Source organism: Rana temporaria, chromosome 9, assembly GCF_905171775.1.
Source record: "Rana temporaria chromosome 9, aRanTem1.1, whole genome shotgun sequence".
Classification (NCBI taxonomy): Eukaryota; Metazoa; Chordata; class Amphibia; order Anura; family Ranidae; genus Rana; species Rana temporaria.
Genome location: NC_053497.1, coordinates 103,011,466 through 103,035,433, shown reverse-complemented (window position 1 = coordinate 103,035,433; position 23,968 = coordinate 103,011,466). Strand labels below are relative to the sequence as shown.

At 46.8% G+C, this 23,968-nt stretch overlaps 1 protein-coding gene across 2 annotated transcripts; it reads left to right on the top strand.

Annotated features, from left to right (window-relative positions):
- The first annotated feature begins 449 nt into the window (after window positions 1–449).
- Window positions 450–10,804, top strand: LOC120914466 (sperm acrosome-associated protein 9-like). 2 transcript variants are annotated; one of them, XM_040325152.1, is made up of 5 exons: window positions 450–585; window positions 4,539–4,705; window positions 5,813–6,015; window positions 7,318–7,543; window positions 10,685–10,804. In XM_040325152.1, exons 2-4 carry the CDS (start codon window positions 4,562–4,564, stop codon window positions 7,463–7,465), a joined length of 495 nt encoding a protein of 164 aa, XP_040181086.1. In that variant the 5' UTR covers window positions 450–585; window positions 4,539–4,561; the 3' UTR covers window positions 7,466–7,543; window positions 10,685–10,804. The 2 variants fall into 2 exon arrangements, with proteins under 2 accessions (XP_040181086.1, XP_040181087.1); XM_040325153.1 differs by having other exon boundaries at window positions 4,526–4,705.
- Window positions 10,805–23,968: the final 13,164 nt, after the last annotated feature.

Sequence of the window (23,968 nt, the reverse complement as noted above, 5' to 3'; positions counted from 1 at the left end):
TTATGGCATGAAAGCAATATGATTTGAAACTGATGTAACTAGGTCGCCCTCTTCGCTATAGAAGAACGCAGGTAAGAAAAATATTGTTCGCTCCGGACAATACTTTTGTACTTTAAATCCTCATCTTCTTAGTTTTCCCAGGTTTGTGGCTCAGAGTATTGACAGCATGGCAGCCAGGGGGGGCTAGATTTTCTATAGCAAATGCTTCCTTTAATTTGTATACACTCAGGGGTCTCAAACTGGTGGCCCTCCAGCTGTTGCGAAACTACAAGTCCCATAAGGCATTGCAAGGCTGACAGTTACAAGCATGACTCTCACAGGCAGATGGCATGATGGGACTTGTAGTTCTGCAACAGCTGTTGGGGCGCCAGTTTGAGACCCCTATACAGGGTTTGTTGGCCCAACTGGCTGTACACGTCACAACGGTTACCTAGCAACGGCCCAAACAATCGCACTGCTGGAGTCTGCAGACACACATATGCATATCATACTGCACGTGGGTTGATGTGTGAGGTCTGACAGTTGACAGACCAGCAACTGTCAGATTGCAGGGAACCTTGGATCCTACAGGAGCAGCCTTTCCAGGTACTGTAAATCTCTTTTAATATATAGGCAATCGTTGCCGATTTATCCTTCTGAAAATGCTAGTATCCTGGCTCCTATGTTGATTCTGTGCCTTGACTTCAAAGTCGCGCAATTTTACTGCGATTTGCCGCCATTTGCCGCAATTTCAAGGAATGCCTGTGTAATTGGCATCAAAATTGGGCCAAAGTAGTGCAGGGACTACTTTGAAGTCGGAACGACTAATATGAATGCTTGTCATTGGAAATCATGAGGAACGACTTGTCATGTTACTTTGCAGTCCCAAATCGTGGGACAAGTTGTACAAGTGTGAAAGGGGCCTTAGGGTTTCTGAGTCACTGACTTTACAGGGCTAATGAATAATAAATCCAGAGACAGCCAGGAAACATACCCAACACTGGGCTTCCTACACAAGTGTCCCCTCTCTCCTGGAAGTTCCCCCAGTGTGTTTGCCATATGCAGGGCCGTCTTTAATGTGGGGCAAAAGGGACAGCTGCCCCAGGCCCATTCATTGCTGTGGGGCCCAAAAAAGCTGAGCTGCCCCTTAAGCCCTGTGTTGCCTGCATATAGTGGATAGGTGGATTTGGCTATCACTCAGGAGATAAGGGTGGAATTGAATGTTGGGGGCGCTGCTAATTGGTTGGGGGCTATGCCTGCTGCCTGTGTGGTGATTGGCCTGCTCGGTAAGGTAAAAGGGGTTTAGTGGGGTGTGCTTTGATGATTGACATCCTATGGACACAATCAAGGTGAGACTGCTGGGGGGAGGGTTATTCAGGGGTCTTTGAAGGGAGAGGGGGTCCTGCAGGGATGGACTGGCCATTGGGACTACAGGGAGTTTCCCGGTGGGCCGATGGCTCAGTGGGCCGGCTTCAGTGACAGCGGACTGCCGCCCCCCTCTGCTCCTCTGTGTCTTCCTCCCTGCAGCGCTCACCTGGGGGGAACAAAGAAGCAGGGGGGGGGACCAGAGGAGCATGGGGGGAGGGGACAGACAGCTGACTCAACAGCTATGGTCTGGGAGTTTCTCACTTCTGCCTAATCTTGTCCCATAAGAGGGCACCGAGATGATTCTTTGCCCCTGGTGAAATAATGTCTAGCTTCCCCACTGGTACTGGCTATAAGAGTACTAGTACCAGCCTTTCTACTGTAATAAAGTAGAACGGCTAGTGGCTAGTGAAGGGGGAGAGGGGGCTTCGGGGGGGGTGGTGTGGGAGTTGTCTGGCCACCATGGGAGAGACCTGTCAAAGTGGGCCAGTCTGGATGAAGTCCAGGGCCAAATTTCTGTCCCAGTCCAGCCCTGGGGTCCTGTGCAAAGATGGGGTAGTATAGAGGGAGGTCCTGTGTAATGATGGAGGTAGCATGAGGGTGGGGGGGTTGTGTAATGTTGGAGGTAGCATGGGGGGTCCTGTGTAATGATAGGGGTAGTATGGGGGGGTTCTATGTAATGATAGGGGGTTCTGTGTAATGATGGGGGTAGTATGGGGGGTTCTGTGTAATGATGGTGTTAGTACAGGTCACCATGATGACATCATGTACTCTCTGTATGTACCCAGTCTTGTGATATGCATGACACTGAGCGTCATTCAATCCCAGATGAATGATGACATCTTATGACAGAAAATAAGTATTGCGAAGGACTCCAGCTGAAACTGCTTTGTTTTTTTGCTTTTTAATACTGCTGGAAGGAGCAATTAAAATAATCTAATCCCAGAGTTTGGCTTTAAAACAAAATCCAGCAATCTGACACTGTTCCCTGCAATACTTCTTTCCTGACACAAGATGTCCTCAGTCTTCCAGGTCATATAAATCCCCTGTGTGACTCTGTGACCCAGAAAGACTGCTGACAGACAAGAGGTATTACAGGGGACAGTGCCTGATTGAAGGGGAGTATTGCAGCCTGAGGTTTTACTTTATTTATTACAGGTATTTATATAGTGCCGTCAATTTACGCAGGGCTTTACATATTTTATTTCTATTTAATACCACTGGGGGAGCATTTCACTGAAAATTTAATTAGCGTGCGGTTGGCCTTTAAGAAGAAAGTCATCAATGGTTGCCTTCGTAACGTTAGTGCTTATTTTTTGTAGTCAAGAAGCTCTTGGATTGATTAGGGACTGGGAGTGCAAGGGGGGGGGGGGGGGGGGGAGTGCCAAAAGCAGATGGAATTTTATTCAGACTCTTATGTCATAAAAAACCAACGTATTGGGGGGGGTATGATCAATATACAGTATTGACTTGTAGCATAAAAAGTCGAAATATTTAGGAATGCACATGTAGACTGATTATAAAAGGCTACAGTAGATAGAATTGAAATGAATATAAAAAGGTACTGTTACTATTCAATCTACATGTTACTTAGATATTCTTACAATATTTTAAATATCCTTATAATATAGTATATCTTGCAGTGGTGGTTCATCCATAGAGGGCGCTGGAGCCCCCCCCCCCCTCTGGCTCTCACCGCCACTGAGTCTAATAACATAGATTCATACATTGCATTGTCATTATGGCCGCTGCCGATGTTCTATTCAGATGGTCGGCGCTCATGTCCGGCCATCTGAATAACGGCAGCTAGTTGGCTGTACGGAAGTGCCTATCAGAGCCAACGGAAGCTTATACAAGGAACGCACTAGGGATGCGCTCCTTGGATAAGACTGACAGGCGTCTCAGCCAATCAGGTTGGCCAATTCTGGCTACCGGTAACCTGATTGGCTGAGACGCCTGTCAGTCATCGAGGGCGGTTTGAAGACATCGAGGGATGTGGATGGCTGACTCCAGTCTCCAGTAAAGTGAAGTGCCAGGTGGTGGGGGGAAAGGGGCACTTTACAGGGCACAGCGGCGACGAAGGGCACTACTAGGAATGTATGGATGAAGCTACATTAACATTTTCCACAACAAAGTAGCTAAGAACATTCTAAATCCACCATAACTATAATAATTATGAAATGCCTGATAGTATCAGGCTGATACAGGGGGTGACAACTCTTACACATCAAATGTGGCATTCTCTTCCTCATCAGACTGCTATTCTTGAATAAATATTATAAGATATGGTTTTATTGATGGCACAGTGACTGCTTTTGTTGGCATGGCACAGTGGTGACAATTGATGGCACAGTGGCTGCTTTTGATGGCATGGCACAGTGGTGACAATTGATGGCACAGTGGCTGCATTTGATGGGCACAGTGAGGCTGCAATTTTTTTTTTCGTTTGCGCCCCCCGCCCAAAAAAAATTTGAGCACCAGCCGCCACTGGTATCTTGTTCCTATGGATATGTGAGTCATGTCTGGACTCTGGTGCTGGGTATTGTATTGCTTTAGTCCTCTCACTACTGTTCCAAGCTTCACCCTTTTTCATCGCCCAGGTCTTCCCAACTTTACTGCACCGTGGGTCATCACATGCACACAGCAAATCCTTCATTCCACCTCTCATCTGCCATGCAAATAATCAGCAAATGTGTTTATGATAGTAAAGCACCCATTCTGCTCTAGCTGTAGGTCTTTTATGGACTGGTATAACAAGGGGAGAGGAATATGCAACCTGCTGTAGTCCATGCAGGAAAAGTTAATTTACTGTATAACGTGCCTGTTGATGGGTTCTGAAATCTGATTGGTTACTATTGATTATTGCATTCTGAGCTGTGCCTGAACAGTGAAAGGATAAGCAGCACAGTGATGAGCTCATTTTGCTTTCTCCTCCTATCATTGGGCTTCTTGTCAACACATGAACAGATTGGCTCCTTGTGCTGCTTCTACCTCTGACTCCAGCCCTGCTGTGGAGGGACTGCAAGAGGTTGTTCATATTCAGGCACTTACACTGCCTGTGTTTTAAAAATACACTAATGATGTATTAATGAGCTTGATCAGTTTTTGTCTTTTATATCTGTCTGGAGTTTAACTCTATACAAATAAAAAAAATAAAAAATAAGACTTTAATTATGTACAGATTTCATCTGCAGAGTGAAAGAACATAGAAGTCACCATGGCTGAAGCCAGACAGACCCTTAAGGCCCTGGAGCAGCGTGCCAAGCTCCTGCAGCAGCAACAAAATACTTTCATTAAGGCATTGGAGCGGACACGGGAAAATGCCCATGACAGAATCGGACCCGTGAGGACCTTGGCACAGGTACATAGCTGGTACCAGTTTGTATTCTTCTTTCATTGGTGTAAAATAAGCTTTGATCATTTATTTTTTTTTTAAATGCAGGCATTTTCGTTTCATTAAAAAAAAATGTAAAAAAAAAATTATAGGGTCAGCACATTAATCACCTCAGCCACGGAAGATTTGCCCCCTTAATGACCAGGCCAGTTTTTTTGTGATACGGCACTGCGTCGGTTTAACTGACAATTGCGCGGTCGTGTGACATTGTACCCAAACAAAACTGACGTCCTATTTTTCCCCACAGGGTGGTATTTGATCACCGCTGCGGTTTTTATTTTTTGCGCTATAAACAAAAAAAAAAAAAAGAGCGACAGTTTTGAAAAAAGAAATTTATTTATTTTTTAACTTTTTGCTATAATAAATATCCCAATTTTAAAAAATACATCAACTGGGCAGGTGCTGCCGCTGCCTTTCGGCTTCACGGCCGGGTTCCTGCTGCGCATGTGTGAAGCGCATTGCGCTCGCATTGGCCTGGCAGACGAGGAGGGAGGCTGAGCTGCTGCCGTACTTCTCCGCAGCCAGTCCCCCGGAAGTACCCGCTCCCCCCCGAAAGGTCCCAAATGTGAAACCGAAATGGGGGGGAATCGGATAAGCAGAAAGTACACTTTTGGGTGGAACTCCGCTTTAACTTCAAAAAATTAATAAAAATGACAACGTAAAAAGAAACCTGGTTTCCACAGACTACATTGTAAAGGCAGCTCAGAATTAGAAATGCAGCACATTGCTGTTTAAAATAAAAAGAGCCCATACAAATGAAATGAAAATACATTTTAATTTATGCATAAAGACACCATTTTCTTCATGCATTTAGAGAGGAGGGGAAAAAAATAAAAACTGAATAAAAAAAAAATTGCACTGCTTTGCCACAGCAGTACGGTTTTATTCCACATATATTCATTCATTTGAAGTTTACCTGCATTACCCTAGCAGTGAGAAGACGACCAAAAGCCGACTTGTTCATATAAAATATCCTGCTATTTGCGTTCCTTGTGCGGCAGGTGGGGTGGCAGTAAGATCAGTGTAGTGGCCATATTTGTTGTTGCTAATGCTTATATTTAATGGAATTTACAGGTACGCAACTACTTAGACAGCCATTGCAACAACTTTACAGATAAGGGTATCCTCACTCTGTTTTTGGATGTCTGTGAGGATCTGGCCGCGTTCTGTATCCAGCTGAAATCTATGCAGAAGACCACACATTCAGAAAAGGGGATCATAGAGCAAACCATTGATCTTCTCAATCCAACCAATGACCTGTCTGATCTGACTGTCAGGTAAGTGCGCAAATTCAAATGGCAGGCCTAATTGATAGTGGGTGTAAACCCTACATGAATTACAATTAATTTACTACAGAACGGCAGTATTTTTGGAAAGCCGTACATACTGTATACCCAGTGAAGGGACTGGCCTCAGGTGATACACAGAGATGAAACAAATCCTCTTACATAAGTTGTACCCGTTTGTCTGCAGTTTTCTCTCCTCTACAATCGCTCAAAGTGCTAAATTTATAAAGCTGGGGGGAGATGAGATTACACACTGCAAAGCTCAGTGAGAAAGCTGAGATACGATTGGAGGGAAGGGGCACACACCCGTTACACAGAACAGAGTTGAGATTATCAATCACAAGCCGTGTGCTGGAGGTCCCCTCCCCTGTCACCAGATTTATCTTGGTGTCAAGAAAAATTTGTCAGAAGCGACTCATGCTGATAGAGGAACAAGGCAGCAGACAGAAATCGCACGTGCTCTGAGACAAGTACACTATAGATCAGTGGTTCTCATCTCAGGACCCACTAACAGGCCAGGTTTGCAAGATAACTGAAATACATCACAGGTGATATCATTTGCTGCTCAGTGATTGTAGCATTCTAGTCTGTATTTTCTTAAGGTAATACTTAAAATCTGGCCTGTTAGTGGGTCCTGAGGACAGGAGTTGAAAACCACTGCTATAGAGGGAGATGCTTTCTTCACATTTCATGCTTACACTTTAACCTTTTTACATCCTTTGTTGGATCTTGGTGCTGCCGATCTCCTGCAGCCTCTTTACAGCAACTTCCTGTCTACATGCACCCCAGCAATGGCTACATGGCATTTCTCAGGATAGTTTTCCGGATGGTGACAGTGGGGAACCTGACTAGGTTTTCTACTGGCGCAACCCATGTATAATTGTATTTTCTCTTCCGTTCATAGACGGACACAGCCTTCTTTGACATTAGGGTTATGCTTCTTCCTACCAGGAGAGTAACTCTCCTGGTAGGAAGAAGCATAACCCTAATGTCAAAGAAGGCTGTGTCCGTCTATGAACTCAGAGAAATGGATTTTACGGCGAGTATAAAATCCTATTTTTGTCTGTAGTATACTAATTTTCAAGAAGCAGTTAAATTCTTCCTTTCACGTGGGTGTATGGAAGAATCGGACATACAGTCAGGGCCGGGACAAGGGGTGGCCAGGAGGGGAGGCTGCCCTGGGCTCAGTGGTTTAGTGTAGAGATGGAGGCACCTTCCTTTTGGTACATAACTGGGCAGTTCAGCATCCCTGAGGTCCTATGTTTTTCAATAATACATTTGTTATCTTCCTAGGTATCCCCACAATGTTTTGAATCGCCTCAGCTGTAACGAAGTGCACAACTACTATGCCGGTGTCGTGAGCATCGTTCCCATCGTCCTGGATAACATACGTGATGCTGTGTTTAGGCTGGAGACAGTCCGGACACGTGCATCCAAGTAAAAAGAAGAATTAAAGCCCATCTAAGGTCCTTCAACCCAACGAGGAAGGCTCCTGGCAGCTACTATTCCACCTAAACTGGTAATTGTCATCCCTTTATATGTCCTTTAAAAGAGATAGTTACAAAACTTCATTTTCAGAATTCTTTAACCAATACAGCAGCCCCCTATAAGCTCCATCATATTGTTGTACCTAAAAGTGTTTCAAAGTGTAGCCACTTTCTAGGACCACTATCCTATAGGCCTCATGCACACCGCAAAAAAAAAAAAACAGCCAATTTTACAAAAGTATTGTATTGAAATAGTATTTTAATGCTGAGAATATACTCAAATATTACATGGCAAAGCCACAACAGTATTGAATGGAGCAAATACACTTTAATTTTGTTATATAAAAAAAGGGCACAAGAGGGCGAAATCTAAGTGCAGCAATTTAGAACATTTATTCATTAAAAAAGCAAATTGGCCACTCACATGCAATAGGTTAGAAGTGTGCATAGAATATAGCTTATGATATGCACTCTTCTATCCTATTACATGTAAGTGACCAATTTTCTTTTCTTTTTATGACTAAATGATTTAATTTGATGTACTAAGATTGTGCCCTCTTGTGCCTTTTTTCTTTTGTACAACGACAAACCTACCTACTGCACAAAGTTTTTAAAGTCAGCTGAACTGACCCTTGATGGGATGAACTTTTCAGCAATTACGTCACCACTTAAGAGTGTACTGATTGTCTTTTTGTTCTCCAATGGAATTGTTTACTGACTAATTGTTCTGTTAAAGCAGGGGTCCCCAAACTTTTTCCACTTAAGCGGCCACATTGTAAATTAGACACTAATTTGCGGGCCGAAAAAATGTGTTCTTTAGAAATGAATAATTCCCCCCCCCCCCCCATGCAAATGTATGTCTCCATCACAGTCCCCTCAGAGCCCCCCATGCACATTTATGTCATCATAGACCCCCCATTGTACATTTGTGTCCCCCTCAGAGCCCCCCCTAGGCACATTTATGTCCCCATCACAGCCCCTTCACACACATGTCCCCTCAGAGCCCTCATGTACTTTTGTCCCCCTCAGAGACCCCCGTGCACATTTATGTCCACATCACAGCCCCCTCACACACATATTTCTGTCCACATCACAGCCCCCTCACACACATTTCTGTCCACATCACAGCCCCCTCACACACATTTCTGTCCCCCTCAGAGCCCTCCATGTACATTTCTGTCCCCCTCAGAGCCCTCCATGTACATTTCTGTCCCCCTCAGAGCCCTCCATGTACATTTCTGTCCCCCTCAGAGCCCTCCATGTACATTTCTGTCCCCCTCAGAGCCCTCCATGTACATTTCTGTCCCCCATGTACATTTCTGTCCCCATCACAGCCCCCCCAGGCACATTTATGCAATCATCACAGCCCCTATGTACATTTGTGTCCCCCTCAGAGCCCCCATGTAATTCCTTCCCCCCCATCAGAGCCCCCGTGTAATTTTTTGTCCCCCCTCAGAGCCCCCTTACACACATTTATGTCCCTTTTAGAGCCCCCCATGCACATTTATGTCCCCATGATAGCCCCCTACCCCTTATTTATATCCCCCATAGAACCCCCCCTAGCACATTTGCCTCCCCATCAGAAATCCCTATGTATCACCAGCTTCAGTGCAGATCTGCTGCACCTCCCAGCTCCGGTGTCCTGCTGTTACATGGACACCTTGTGTAAAAGACGTTGTTACAGGAGGACTCTAATGAAGTACCTCATTGGTTGCTAGGCCGTCCTAGCAACCAATAGCACAGTATGGCGCTGGGAGGGGCGGGCTGTATTGGGTTAAAGGAGCTGCTCTGTACAGTGCGGGGGGAGTGGATTATGCAAAATACGAAATACAAACAAAGAAGGGGCAACTTACACCACATAACAGAGGATAGAAGTCCCATTGGGTTATACTTTGACAGGTTATAGGCCTGTCATGGAATTATTTTTTACTATCTAGTGTATCCGGTAATTGGGAATTCCACTCTTTGCTAGTGTCCATTTCACCTGTAGGTGGCAGGATAATCCTAAACTGCATAATCATCACCAAGCTGTGTCCCTCAATGGATCCAGAGAAGAGGATTATATGGCGTGTACAAAAATTCTATTTTTATTGGCTGCTATCAGTAACAGCTGCAATTTTAGATTTGTTATACAATAGCCCCCCCAATCAATATTTGATCTCCTACAATTGTAATAAAACTTGAGATTAGAGCAGTGAACCATCCTATATAAAATGCAGCTACTTTGTAAACCAAAAACAGTATTGTGGAGAATGCAGCCCTAGCTAGGGCACAGTTACAGGGAGATGTGCAGAAACTACCCGTACAGACTTTTGTATGGTTGTGGATGGAGTAGTGTGAATCAAAGACTCTGCCATGTTTTTATTGTTGTCTAAGTCTTCACCGAGGAAATTTCCCAATAGATCCTGTCAATGGAACAGGAAGTTAAGGAAAAAATTAAATAAAATCCTTAACAGGAACACAGACATACAAATAAGTGTTTTATTGCTGTATGTCTTCATGGCCAGTCAAAGAGAAGTTCATGCAGATTCTAAAAAATAAACTGCTTAGCGCCCCCCAAATACTGGGTACAAAATCCCAACTCCCGCTCTTCATCCCAATCTGTGAGGACGACAGCCAGGCGGGAGACTCGGGAGAGCCAACACAGCCGATAACTGCCAGCCACACTCAGTCCAGGCTCAGACCACCATTTAGTGATCCCTGCCATAGACGAAATGCCCACAAAGAACACTACTTGCCTTTCAGGCACTCTTCCCTTGGTGCATAAACATTAGTAGCGCTGTCCAGTCCCAGTAGCTTTCATTCTCAGAGTTTTACAGGCTGGGTGGTGCACCTGTGCCTTCCATCTGCATCTAAAACACCAATGTGCATGGGACCCTAACTGCACAGATAGATTGAATACATTGCGGCTCATGCCTTATTGTCACCATTGTTTTCTATAGCAAATAATTAAAAGTTATTTAGCCAATAATTGCAGTCTTCTTAGTTTTAAACAGTAGCCATTTTCAAGTAGTCCAGCTTGCTATTACAGCATTTATCACAGTATAATCATCTTTTATCATATATACATGTGTTGTAAACAATGAATTATAATCACTATCAGTTATTCTGTACATTTAATAAAAGTAAAATGAGTTACTCATGTAATTCCATAACATTTTTCTTCTTTTTAGGTTAAGTGGACCTGCTCATATTGCTTTTGGATTTTTGCCATTACTAAAGAGAACATAAGGCAAATCAGCATTTTCCAAACTTCCTACTTCCCATTGCTAGAGTCAATAAATGCATGTGTAAAAAAAAAATCAGAACAAGCATGTGTCTATCTTCATCCATATAGCTTTATATTATATCCCTATATCTGCCTCAAAAGTGAACCAGTGCTCCCCAGCAGCACATACCTTCCTTCAATCCATCATTGCTACATTCAGATGCCTGGGACTAGCATGTGTCTCAGTGTGAAAGAGCTCTAAGTCAAGTCACTCCAGTTGGTGCTTACACATGGTTGAGGACTCATTACTGAAAGTAGTGCTGGTTCCAGGACCGATATGTAACTGCCATATACAGTGGCATATCTAGGGTATGGCAGCCATGGCAAGTGCCATGGGCGCCATATGAAGGGGGGCGCTGTTGAGTGGCTGGGCAGCAAGGCACTTACCAGGGTCTGAGGGTCTCTTCTTCCCTCCTCCCGAGAATAGTCAGGATCTCCTTTGCTAATGGACAATGGCAGCGCTATCCCTGCTGCGTTCAGCCACAGCCCTCCCCTGTTCTCCCAGGCTCTCCCATTCCATCTGGTCGGATTGGCAGCACACAAAGAAGAAGGAGGAACATCAGTTTCTCCCTCTCCTCTGTGAAAACTGAGGCCTTAAGTGATGAAGATTTCATCACTTCCAGTATTGGTTCTGCATTTACCTGGCCTTGGAGGGCAGAGGAGGGATCAGGGGTCTAATAAACCCCAGATTTCAACATAGAGGATATGTCACTACCAATGTATCACACGGGATGATAAATATCACTAGTTTTGTTAGCTATTTTTTTTTTGTTAAGGTTATCTGAAAGATGGGTTTCAAATGTTTCGACAGGGGGCGCAGTTTCAGTGCTTGCCATAGGCGCCATTTTCACTAGATACACCTCTGGCCATATACCACACAGGTTTGTCAAACTCTTGGTGGAATGCTTGCCACCCAAATTTAAAAAGCAATCCATGGTGGATTGCATTTCAGAGGCAATAAGTCACCTCCTCAGTGCCCGTTTCAACCCAGAAAATGCTATACCACGGCTTTCAATTGCGTGCATTTAACACACAGTTGCAGAGCGATTGTAAATCATTCACTTGATTGGGTCATGATTGGCAGCAGTACTACCCACAGAACATAATGGGAGGGTAGATCATTTTTGCTGCAACCGTAAAGCAAAGCATCACAGTTGCAGCATTTGTACAACCCCGTATGGCTGACTGCAGCTTTTTTTTTGAGGGGAACACAAATCCCCAGTCTGTCAAGCTGTGAATTTAGCTGGATATATCCTGCTGTCAGGATTGAGGCAATACAAAAAAATTACACAAACCGCAGACAGATACATTCCACTGAGGGCATTTTGTACACTTCTGATGTCAAACCTTTTCGTTTAGTCTACACCAAACATTTTCCATTGTACATGGAGGTGTTTTTTTTTTTTTTTTACATCTGCTCAAAACAGTTAAAATCTAAAGTGAATGAACTTCATTGAGAAGTTGCCTCACCTGCCATCACAGGCAGAAACCCGATACATACTTTAATTTTTTTTTAGTAGGTCATAGGTGTGCGCAGCCTATGGCATTAGGGTGTGCACTCCAAAGCTCAAACACACACAGTACAAATCGCTCACGGTGTTAATTCAAAAAGTGAAGAGGTCAGTAAATTACATATTTACCAGCCCCTTCCCCCATTCAACCTAAAATATCCCTGCAGCAACAGCCGCTGGGAGAGGAGAGGAGGGAAGCCAGCAGCGGTGCAGGAGGAAGGGGGGGGAGCTAGGGCAGTAGGGGGAATCTATGCTGCACGGAGTGATAAGGCCTGGGCACACCTGGCACACCCTGTGCGCACACCGATGGAGAAGGTGCAGATGCTGGAATAGGATACATGTTCCACCCTAAATACAGGTGGAATATGCAACGTTACAAAAGGAGGAGAACCTATTCTTTAAGTGAAGTAACCTGCAAACAACAATTTAAATCCCACATACTCCACTGGTTTCACTTCAGAAATGTGAATCCCGAGTGGCTGCAGTTGTAAATTGGCATTATTGTTACTGAAAAAAGTGCTACCATGTAAGAAACCAGCAATACTAGTGCAAAACAATAACCTGCTTGATTTGTTCACAGTTAAAACACAAGCAAAACATTTCTGGGCAATCCTGGTTTGGGCTGCTTCGGCCCAACATACAATTTCTGTAGCCAGTCCACCTGCTAGCAGAACATGTGGATTCAATATGAACTGTGGCCTGCTGGACAGTGACTGGGAACAGCAAGATTGTGACATGTCTGAGGAAGAGGGCGGAATGGGGGGAAAATGTGGCAAAAGGAAAAGAAAAATGCAGTGAAAACGGTTATACACACGGACTGAGCTCTGAAACTTGCCAACCAGCAACGTTCTTGTATGTCGCTGGACTTCAAGCAGCAATAACGGATGATGCCCGCGGCTGCAGGCATGACCCAGGTACTGTTTTTTACAGCTGGCTCTCTTGTAAAAGCAATCCTTTTACAAGCAACAGTGTACAAATAAAAAAATTTAATAAATTAATAATTAAAAAAAAGTTAGTGTCCCCATCCCCCATGCTTGCGTGCAAAGGCAAAAGCGTGCTTTGGTGCTGCATGCACCCAAAACAGCGATCGTCCCACAGATGTAAGTTATCACTGCAAACATCGAATCATGGACAGTAATTCTAGCACTAGACCTCTTCTGTGAATATAAAGTGGCAACCTGTAAAGTATTTTAACCCTTTCGCCGCCAGGGGTATTACACACAATGCTGTGGCTGCAGCCACCAGGATTGTGTCTGAAACTAACAAGCCGACTCCTGCCCGTCAGGCGAGAGCACTTGGGCGGCTTCGCTCCCTGCCGCGTAGGGTCGCCACCTTTTCTTCAAGCTAAACCCAAACACTTTTTAAAATGGTCTGATCCATGGTACAATGGCTGCTGATCTGACAGTACACATTAGCAGAAATCGCCAGAAAAATGCGGCTACAAGATGCTCTCCTGACGACGCAACTAGCGAAACGCGTAGAGGCTGTTTGGACACACACATTGAGGGTGCAGCACACCAGCGCGCACGGACCCCTTGTAGCAATACATGCGGAGCACAGCGGGGCAAGCACACCTCTTAGGACGCCACTTAAATGCTGGTCAGCGGCTTTTAACGGTTGACACTGCCAAAGACACTCAGTGCCGGTCAGAGGCACTTTATATTGTAAGTGTTATATTTTTTTTACCTTTTTTAAATAAATACATATTTTAATATACTACACCATGATGAGCCCCTTGTTTTTGAGGAATTGATGACACCTTGTAAAAGGGAAAAGGAGGCAACACCCACTGACCGACAAAGAAAAGACACCACTTTGGAGCCTAATAATATCTGGGGTCTGGTGAGTGTTGATTTTAACCATTGGTGATGGTGGCACATCTTTGTCGGGTGGAAGAGATAGCGGCACTTTCCTGTACACAGCATTACCAACATTGAACCTTGTGTTTGCTGGAACCTATTGTATAAGAGCAAGATTGCCTGTCATTTGGACTATTTTTAAGTGCAGCCAGCACATTGCACATTTGTATGGTTGTTTGATAATTATTTCACTTTTATTGATATTTATTTTATTTTGTTCCAATATCGGTTATTGGACAACTCACGGTGCAGTTGGCATACTGCATATTGGGTTTTTACACACACACACACATATATATATAATATATATATATTTTTTTGTAATATCTTTTGTATTGTTTTCACTATTTGGTTGGTCAGTAGCAGCAACAGCCATTTCTCTTTCGTTCATAGACGGACACAGCCTTCATTGACCTTAGGGTTATGCTTCTTCCTACCAGGAGATTTAGGCAGAATTCTACAGCACTTAAGGTGTTAAAAACTTTCCTTCATGCCGCTCCTCCCAGGGGGCGTGGCTCCCCCAGGCATAACCCCCACTCTGCTCTAGCAGCTTCAGTTTGTTTCTGCCTAACCGTCAGGAGAGTCAGGCTCTCTCTGGAGTCCTGGACTCTGGAGTTTTTTCTTGCAAATTTTTTTGCATTTTGCGAGTTTTTTCCTCGCTTTTTTATTTTATTTTTATTTTTGAATCCTGCGATTCTTCTATCAACAGCCGACTGGGTGACAGGCTGGGTCCTCGACCCTTGTAGTCCCCCCAGGTTCGGCCTTCGAGCGTGTGCCGGCCCTCAGCTCCGCTTTGGGACGTCCACGACAGGCCCCATTGCTCCAGGGGCGGCCGGGGAACTTCGGTTCTAGGGCACACATATGACCGGTCTCTATGGCCTTGTCACAGTGTGTCTGGCTGACAACCATGCCGTTCGCGGACGTTGGTCTGTCTGGGATACCTCCAGCCGGGTAGTCGCAGGACAGGTAAGTAGTGGCCCCTTACTCAGGTAAGTGGTCTGGCTGGAATGTTTTCCCTTGGGAGGTCGACTGAGGGTTTTCCCCTGCTTTCCTCTCTCCCTTATTCCTCTCCCTCCTTCCCCCTTTGGGTGACGGCTGTGCAGGGTTTTTTTTTTTTCTCTGGGGCTCATTTTTTTTTTTTCACTCGTGGTATGGCTGGGGCTGTTCTGTGTCACTGCAGGGGACTGTGGTGGACATTCTGGGCATTTTTGTGTGTGCTGTGTGCTGTTTTGGTGTACTGTCATTTTTGGGTACACTGTCTTTTTAAAACTGCGCAACGGCGGCCATTTTGCCGGAGCTGCGCTTGTATTATTCGGCGGCCATTTTCTTGTGGCCGGCGCCGTTTTCAGCACTAGTTCGGCCTCTAGTGGCCGTTTCGGCGGGGGAAAAAGACTGCGAATCATCTGAGGGGACAGACGCAGCGCTGCAGCTTCTCCTCAGCACACACTTGCCTTCACAGACCGCGCTGTACCAGAGGGTGGTGAGTCTCAGGGGCCCCCATACTGTGCTCTAGCGGCCGGGAGGTGACCTGTGGGGGACTTTTTTTCCTGCCCTTGGCAGTAGGGGTGAAATGGCAACGGCAATATGGAGCCTGAATCAGGCCCCTCATTCCTTACAATGCCGGAATTAACAGTTAGCGCCCCTTCCCCTGCCACATCTGTTGAGTCGGTGTCGGCTGTCCTGGAGTTTTTTTCTCACCAGGTTTGAAGCAGCCAGTGCTCGGTTGGGGGGTAAAAAAGCGCCCCCCCCGGAGGCTGTTTCTGGGGATATCTCTGACGCAGAATCTGATAACGCTGTTGCTGCTTCTGGTTCTGTCATGTCTGAGGATGCGGGCTTAACCCACATGGACAGCAAGGATGACTCTGCTGTGGAGTCTGCTGATAAGGAATTTGTTGGAGCTCTTATTACTGCGGTGCGTGAGACTCTTCATTTAGAGGATGTGGCGGAGACACCAGCGGTGTCAGTCCCTTTTGGATTCCGCAAACCACCGCGTACCGCTAAGGTATTCCCCTGTGTTCCTTATTTAGACAATATGTTGTATAAGGAATGGGATACACCGCAAAAGGTTTTTACGGTTCCAAAAAGCTTTGCTACCGTTACCCCCTGGAGGAGGACTTTTTAAAAAAGTGGGTCACTCCTCCGTCGGTGGACCCTCCTGTGTCCAGACTGAGTAAGGCTACTACGTTGCCTGTGGAGGGGGCTCCTGCTTTCAAGGACCCCGCTGATAGGAGAGTGGAGGCCGTGGCCCGCTCCCTGTTCTCGGTGGTGGGTTCGGCGGTAAGGCCGGCTCTGGCCGGAGCCCTGGTTGCTCAGACGCTAACTGAAAGGGCGAAGCTCCTGCTGCAGGATCTGGAGGTCCAGGGTGCTTCCGAGTCCTCTAGGGACCTGGCTGAACAGTTGATTCAGGGTCAGAAGTTTCTCTGCGAGGCGGATATGGATTAGATTCCTTTGCTTTCCAGGGCTTCTGTCTACGCAGTGGTTCTGCGCCGCCTTATATGGCTGAAGTGCTGGTCGGCTGACCAGTCCTCAAAAAAGGCCTTGGTAGATTTGCCCTTTAAGGGCGGACGGCTTTTGGGGGCATCCCTGGATGACATCATTAAGGATGCCACTGGAGGTAAGAGCACCTTGCTCCCTCAGTCGGGGAAAGGTAGGGAACCTCGCCGCAAGCAAGGTCCTACTTTTACTACCCCTAAGCGGTTTTTTCGTGCGCCAGCGCGGCTGGAAAAGGTCCGCAAGGTGCAAAAGCCCTTGCTGCCGGGCGTAAGCGCCCCTGGTTCAAAAAAAAACGAACAAGCCTGCGGACAAGCCTGCTTCCGCATGAAGGTCTGCCCCCGCCCGGGTCTCGGGTGGGGGGACGGCTTCACGACTTCGTGGATCGGTGGAATTCTCTTCTATTCGACCGTTGGGTTTGCGAGGTGGTCGCCTCGGGGTACAAGATAGAGTTCCTTTCTTGTCCCCCAAACAGATTTTTTCCATCCAACCTCCAGCTTCCTCCGGATCGTCGGCTAGCCCTGTCCGGGGCTGTCCAGGATCTTCTGGACAGGGGGGTGGTTGTGCCGGTCCCCTCGCTGGAACGGTTTCGGGGGTTCTACTCCAATCTGTTCGTGGTCCCCAAGAAGGGAGGGGTTCGCCCTATCCTGGACCTAAAGGCCCTCAACTCCTTTGTCAAGGTGCAGCGATTCAGGATGGAGTCGGTCCGTTCTATCATAGCGTCCCTCCACCAGGGGGACTTCATGGCGTCCTTAGACATCATGGACGCATACCTGCATGTTCCCGTTTGCACAAGCCACCAAAGGTATCTGCGCTTTGCGATCGGGGAGGACCACTATCAATTCGTGGCCCTCCCGTTCGGGCTGGCGTCGGCACCACGGGTGTTCACCAAGGTGCTCGCCCCGATCCTGGCCTTGCTACGGCAGCGAGGGATCGCTATCGTGGGATACCTGGACGACCTTCTCCTGAGAGCTTATTCAGGCTCAGAGTTAGAGGAGGACGTGTCCATCACGTGTCGGACTCTGCAGGAGTTCGGCTGGTTTCTGAATCTCAGAAAATCAGTGTTGGTTCCGTCCCAGAGGCTGGAACACCTGGGGCTGGTTTTGGATTCGGGGGAGACAAAAGTGTTCCTCCCATGGGAAAAAACTGCTGACCCTGCAATCTGCAGTGAGACAGTTGTCGACCCAGAAGTGGTCGTCTCTTCGCTTCTGCATGCGGGTTCTGGGTCTGATGGTGGCCTCCTTCGAGGCGGTTCCGTATGCCCAATTTCACACCAGGGTACTACAGAAGGAGATTCTGTCACGATGGGACAGGGTCCCATCTTCTCTGGATCGCCAGATTCGGTTGAGCCATCTGGCCAAGTCTTCCCTGGCATGGTGGCTGACGTCTCCGGTGCTTCGGTCCGGGAAGTCTTTCCTTCCGTGCCGCTGGACAGTGGTCACGACGGATGCCAGCCTCTTCGGCTGGGGGGGGCGTCTGGGGCACCCAGTCAGCCCAGGGGCGCTGGACTCAGGAGGAGTCCCGCCTGCCGATCAATATCCTGGAGCTCCGAGCGATCAAGCTGTGCCTTGTCAGGTGGTCCCTGGAGCTGCAGGGCCGTCCTGTCAGGATCCAGTCCGACAACGCCACGGCCGTGGCGTACGTCAATCATCAGGGTGGCACAAGGAGCTCGGCCGCGGCGACGGAGGTCGCTCACATACTTCGGTGGGCCGAAAGGTCCGTTCCGGCCCTGTCAGCGGTATACATTCCGGGAGTTCTGAATTGGCAAGCCGACTTCCTAAGTCGCACGACTCTGGATCAAGGGGAGTGGTCTCTCCACCCGGAGGTGTTTCAGATCCTGTGCCAAAAATGGGGCACTCCAGACGTGGACCTTCTGGCGTCCCGTCTCAATCGGAAGGTACCACGGTTTGTGGCCAGGTCAAGGGACCCGTGGGCAGACGCGTCAGACGCGTTAGTGGCTCCCTGGGGTCAATATCACCTGATTTACGCCTTCCCTCCTCTAAGGCTCCTACCCCGCCTGCTGCGCAGGGTGGAAGCCGAAGGGATTCCAACGATCCTGATCGCCCCAGATTGGCCGCGTCGCTCTTGGTACGCGGACCTGGTACGTCTGGTGGCAGACGCCCCCTGGCGCCTGCCTCTGAGGGAAGATCTCCTGTCTCAGGGCCCGATCTTCCATCCTGCTTTACGGTCACTGGCTTTAACGGCGTGGCTGTTGAGAACCAGGTACTGAAGGACCGGGGCCTGTCGGGCCCGGTAATCTCTACCATGATGCGTGCACGGAAGTCCACTTCTCGAAAAATTTATCATCGTACATGGAAAGCATACATCTCTATGTGTGAGGAGATGAAGTGGCACCCCCGTACTTACGTGGTGTCCCGGATCCTGCTGTTCCTACAGCGGGGAGTGGACCAGGCTCTTGCCTTGAGCACGATCAAGAGTCAGATTTCTGCTCTGGCTGTTTATTTTCAGCGTCCCGTGGCAGCGCACTCTTTGGTTCGCACGTTTGTGCAGGGGGTCCGGCATGTGGCCCCCCCGGTGCGCCCTCCGCTACCTTCTTGGGACTTGAACTTGGTCCTCTCGGCGCTTCAGCGTGCCCCCTTTGAGGACATTCGGGAGATCCCCTTGCTGACTTTGTCGCAGAAGGTGGTCTTTCTGGTAGCTATTACCTCTATCAGACGAGTGTCTGAACTGGCGGCCTTGTCTTGCAAGGCCCCCTACTTGGTCATCCATCAGGATAAGGCGGTGCTGCGCCCGCGACCTTCTTTTCTTCCGAAGGTCGTTTCGGCCTTTCACATTAACGAGGACATTGTTGTTCCATCATTATGTCCTCAGCCGAAGAACCCGAAGGAAGCCGTTTTACATTCTCTGGATGTGGTTCGGGCCCTTCGAGTTTACTTGTCGGCGACAGCTCCGTTCCGGAAGTCGGACTCGCTGTTCGTGTCTGTGTCCGGTCCCAGTAAGGGCCTGGCAGTCTCGTCGGCCACCATTTCCAGGTGGATCCGACAGGTTGTGCTTCAGGCCTACGCCCTGAAGGGGCGGGCGCCTCCCTTTCGGGTCACGGCGCATTCGACCAGGACGATCGGGCCTCCTGGGCTTTCCGACACCAAGCCTTTGTGTTACAGGTGTGTAAGGCTGCGACCTCGTCGTCGGTCCACACTTTTTCAAAGTTTTATAAGGTGGATGTGAGTGCATCTTCTGATGCCTCCTTCGGCCGCAGGGTGTTACAGGCGGCAGTTTACGGTTGGAGTTCCTCCGTTGAGTAACTCCGGTTTTGTTTGGGGTGTAACCTGTTGTTTGCTGTGTTATTTTCCCACCCCTCGAATTTTTTTGACACTGCTTGGGGACGTCCCTAAGGTCAATGAAGGCTGTGTCCGTCTATGAACGAAAGAGAAAAAAGGATTTTTGTACTCACCGTAAAATCCATTTCTCTGAGTTCATAGATGGACACAGCACCCACCCCTCCTTGGTTTGTACTGCTTGTTACGAACTGAAGCTGCTAGAGCAGAGTGGGGGTTATGCCTGGGGGAGCCACGCCCCCTGGGAGGAGCGGCATGAAGGAAAGTTTTTAACACCTTAAGTGCTGTAGAATTCTGCCTAAATCTCCTGGTAGGAAGAAGCATAACCCTAAGGTCAATGAAGGCTGTGTCCGTCTATGAACTCAGAGAAATGGATTTTACGGTGAGTACAAAAATCCTTTTTTTTCTCATAGAAGCACTGTGGCATATGGATTGTATGCTGACACACTGATCAAGATATATGATTTAAGTTTGAAATCACTGTGTCACATTTGTATGACTCATATATTTTATATTTTTTATTGTTTGTATTCAGGTTATTCACACTTAAGATTGGGTACATTGTGGCCCTGATATTTCACTTATGTCCATATTCCCAGAGATTAAATACCTCTGGATAATTAGATCAGCGCAGTAACATTTTTCTTCTTAGAGCACTATTGACCCCCACTAAGGGCACACAGTACTGCAGCAGATCACAGTTCACATTTATTTATTTATTTATTTCCTTTTGCGCCGGTGACACTCACAACCAATTGGCTACAAGATGATGGCCGCCAGTGAGAAAAGAAATACAGCATGGACACCAACATGGGCGCCGACAGCATGGAGCAGGACACACAGGAAAGCAGAATCTCTTATGCGGCTTTATACATTGTGCAAGTAGAGAAATACAGCATGGACACACCAAACATGGCTGCCGACAGCATGGAGCAAGACACACAGGTAAGCAGAATCTCTTATGCAGCTTTATACACTGATTTAGTGACTTATGGTTCCCCAAGTGAAGCTCCCCAGAGGATCCCCTGCCCAGCAGTTAGCTCAGAAAGCCTAAGGAGGAGGAGGGGGGGAGGGAGGGGAGAAGGGGGATAAGGCCCTTTACTCACCTCTCCAAGGATGCCCAGCTCTGTCTTCTTGCTAAAGCAAGGTAGTAGCTACTTACCCTTCCTGTGGGTTTATGCTGGAAGCATCCTGCACAGCACATCTACTGCATGGTAACGGAGGTGGCCGTCGGCCAGGCTACTGCGACTGAGCCGAGTAGACCGGTTCGATGCAAGCCCTGGAGCGTATATAGGGTTGCCACCTCATCCCTTTAAACCCGAACACATATGAATTACACAGGTTCTGAGGCTGATTTAATGCAGATAAGGTACTAAGTGAGTTGAATTACCACCTTAATCAGCCACAGAACCTGTGTAATCAATATATGTTCGGGTTTAAGGGGATGAGGTGGCAACCCTAAGCGTATAGCTCACCAGCCACCCGTAGAGCGACGGGCATGTCGTGGACGACCCAGCGCGTAGCTATGGTCGGCACACGCTCGATGGCCGAAACTGGGAAGAATACAAGGATCTGGGATCAAGCCTGTCGCCCAGTTGACAGTTGATCGAAGATTGCAGGAAAAACTTGCATACATAAATAAAATTCCAAAAAAATGAATTCAAACGAAAAGCCTCCAAGCCCTGGGCCTGAAGGGAGCCATGTCTTCTCCTAGACTAGGCAGAAAAAAACTGAACTGCTTGGTGCAGACTGAGGGGATATAGTCAGTGGGACCGCACACTGGACGGGGAAGTTCGGCGTTGAAGTTGTTAACACTTTCTGCCTAGTCACTCCTAAAGATAGGCTATTTCCCACTATGTCAAGATTAAGACTGTGTCCATCAATGAACGAAAGAGAAATACTGATTTTTATTGTCTCTCATAAGCAGGTTCCTCTACCTACTACCACACACTCACCAGAAGCATGCCAAAATGATGTGAAGTCCCTTATTTAACAGGTTTCCTTACTAAATCATTTCATAAGAGACATGCAGTGCCATAAACATTCTGAAATTAGTAGGTGGTATCTGAAGTATCCTATTGACTATGGGCAGGGCTGCATTATAAAGAACACTGGATTTTTGGGAAAATAAAAACACAATATTTTTTACTTTTTGCTATAATAAATATCCCTCAAAAAAACAAATTTCTTCATCAGTTTAGGCCAATATGTATTCTTCTACGTGTTTTAGGTAAATAAAAATTGCAAAAAGCATATATTGATTGGTTTGCGCAAAAGTTTTATATAGTGTCTACCAAATAGATTATATATTTATGGGATTTTTGTTTAATTTTTTACTAGTAATGATGATTTTTAGCAGGACTGTGACATTGCGGTTGAACAGATCGGACACTTTTGACACTTTTTTGGGACTAGTGACATTTATACAGCGATCAGAGCTAAAAATAGCCACGGATTACTGTATAAATGTCACTGGTAGGGAAGCGATTAACACTAGGGGCAACAAGGGGTTAAGTGTTCCCTAGGGAGGTGTTTTTAACTGTGGGGGGAGTGTACTGACAGGGAACAGAGAGAGAGGGCGAGAGAGAGCGAGAGCGAGAGATCGCTGTTCCTGATTACTAGGAACAACAGATCCCACTCTACTCACGTCAGAACAGGGATCTGTTTGTTTACATACACAGGTCCCCGTTCTGGCTCTCTATGGAGCGATCGCTGATGGCTGGCGGACAAAAAAAGTGAAAAAATGCATACAGAAAAATATAATTATTTGTGAATAGCCCAAATCCCCCAAAAATATATAGGTTTTTATGTTTGATGTATTTTTCTTGAGCGCGGTATCACTTTCCATATATTTATCCATCATTGGTGCACAGTGAACACTATTTAGATATCGCTGCTTAGCTATCAATATATACTTTTTATTATTCACTATCTACTCAGAGTAGCGCGAGAGATTATTATTTATTTTAGAGTCCAATAATAGTGCATAAAAATATTGTATAAAGTACTGTCCAGCAAAGTTATTATATAACAGAGAAAACCCAAAAAATGCTAAATTAGTTGATTAAAAAAAATCCTCATGACAAGTTCATTCTTCGTGAAAAACTCCAAAATTACTTGGTGTAGTAGAAGTAGGTAATCAAGTGACTTGCGTGCTCCCCTGCCTGGTTCCCACTCACCAGATGTCAACAATCCTAAAGGGGTAAATGGCGTGTCGTGTCTGAAACTGCTGGAGTCCTGAAGCTTCTCCCTGTCAGATCACCTCAAACCTTCCCGCTAGATAATATTCTGCGTTCCCAAGTCCTGATCGAGGCTGGTATGATGGTAACAGTTCCTCAGCAAGAATCCTCATAGGGAGAGACAAGGGCTCCAATAGTGTAGTACCAAAACGTTTATTTTAAAACATGAATTAAAAAATAAGAGGTATTTCAGCATCAAACTGTAAACAGCTGGTAATATCCCTAATACATACACTAAAAAAAACCTGAATGAGCGTGTCGGAGGCCGGGAATAAGCAGCGTGCATCCCAAGCTGCGTTCTACCCGATCTTCTCACAACCCGGAAATGACGTAGCGTGCATAACTTCGCCTTAAGCTTTTGGTCAATGGACATCGTCTCGTCCACTGTCAGGGGAGTAGAGAGAGCGATCCACTGTTTCTAGTGATCAGGAACAGCAATTGCTCTCCTCCAGTCAGTACACTTCCCCCACAGATAGAAAAAACACCTTCCAGGAAACACATTAAACCCCTTGATCACCTCTAGTGTTAACCCCTTCCTTGCCAGTGCCATACGGTAAGCTGGGCATTTTTATAGCACCGATCGCTGTATAATTTCACTAGTCCCAAAAAAATCCTTCCGGTCCTTAAGTGGTTAATCATCGAGACCATCTCCCCCACCTCCTCTGTCCCAGAGATTAAAACAGGCACAGCATCAGCTTAGGCCACGACCCTGAAAGGATGCTCACCAGGAATGTCCAAAGGCACTGTGGACAACGGTCTGCTCTCTAACCTCCTCATGAAAGGATCGATTGCGA

What these genes read in the sequence shown, in the direction of transcription:
- LOC120914466 (XM_040325152.1), top strand. Translation starts at nt 4,562, where the DNA reads ATGGCTGAAGCCAGACAGACCCTTAAGGCCCTGGAGCAGCGTGCCAAG. An exon ending in CCGTGAGGACCTTGGCACAG is followed by an intron (nt 4,706 to 5,812) that starts GTACATAGCTGG and finishes TGGAATTTACAG; the next exon opens with GTACGCAACTACTTAGACAG. An exon ending in CTGTCTGATCTGACTGTCAG is followed by an intron (nt 6,016 to 7,317) that starts GTAAGTGCGCAA and finishes TTATCTTCCTAG; the next exon opens with GTATCCCCACAATGTTTTGA.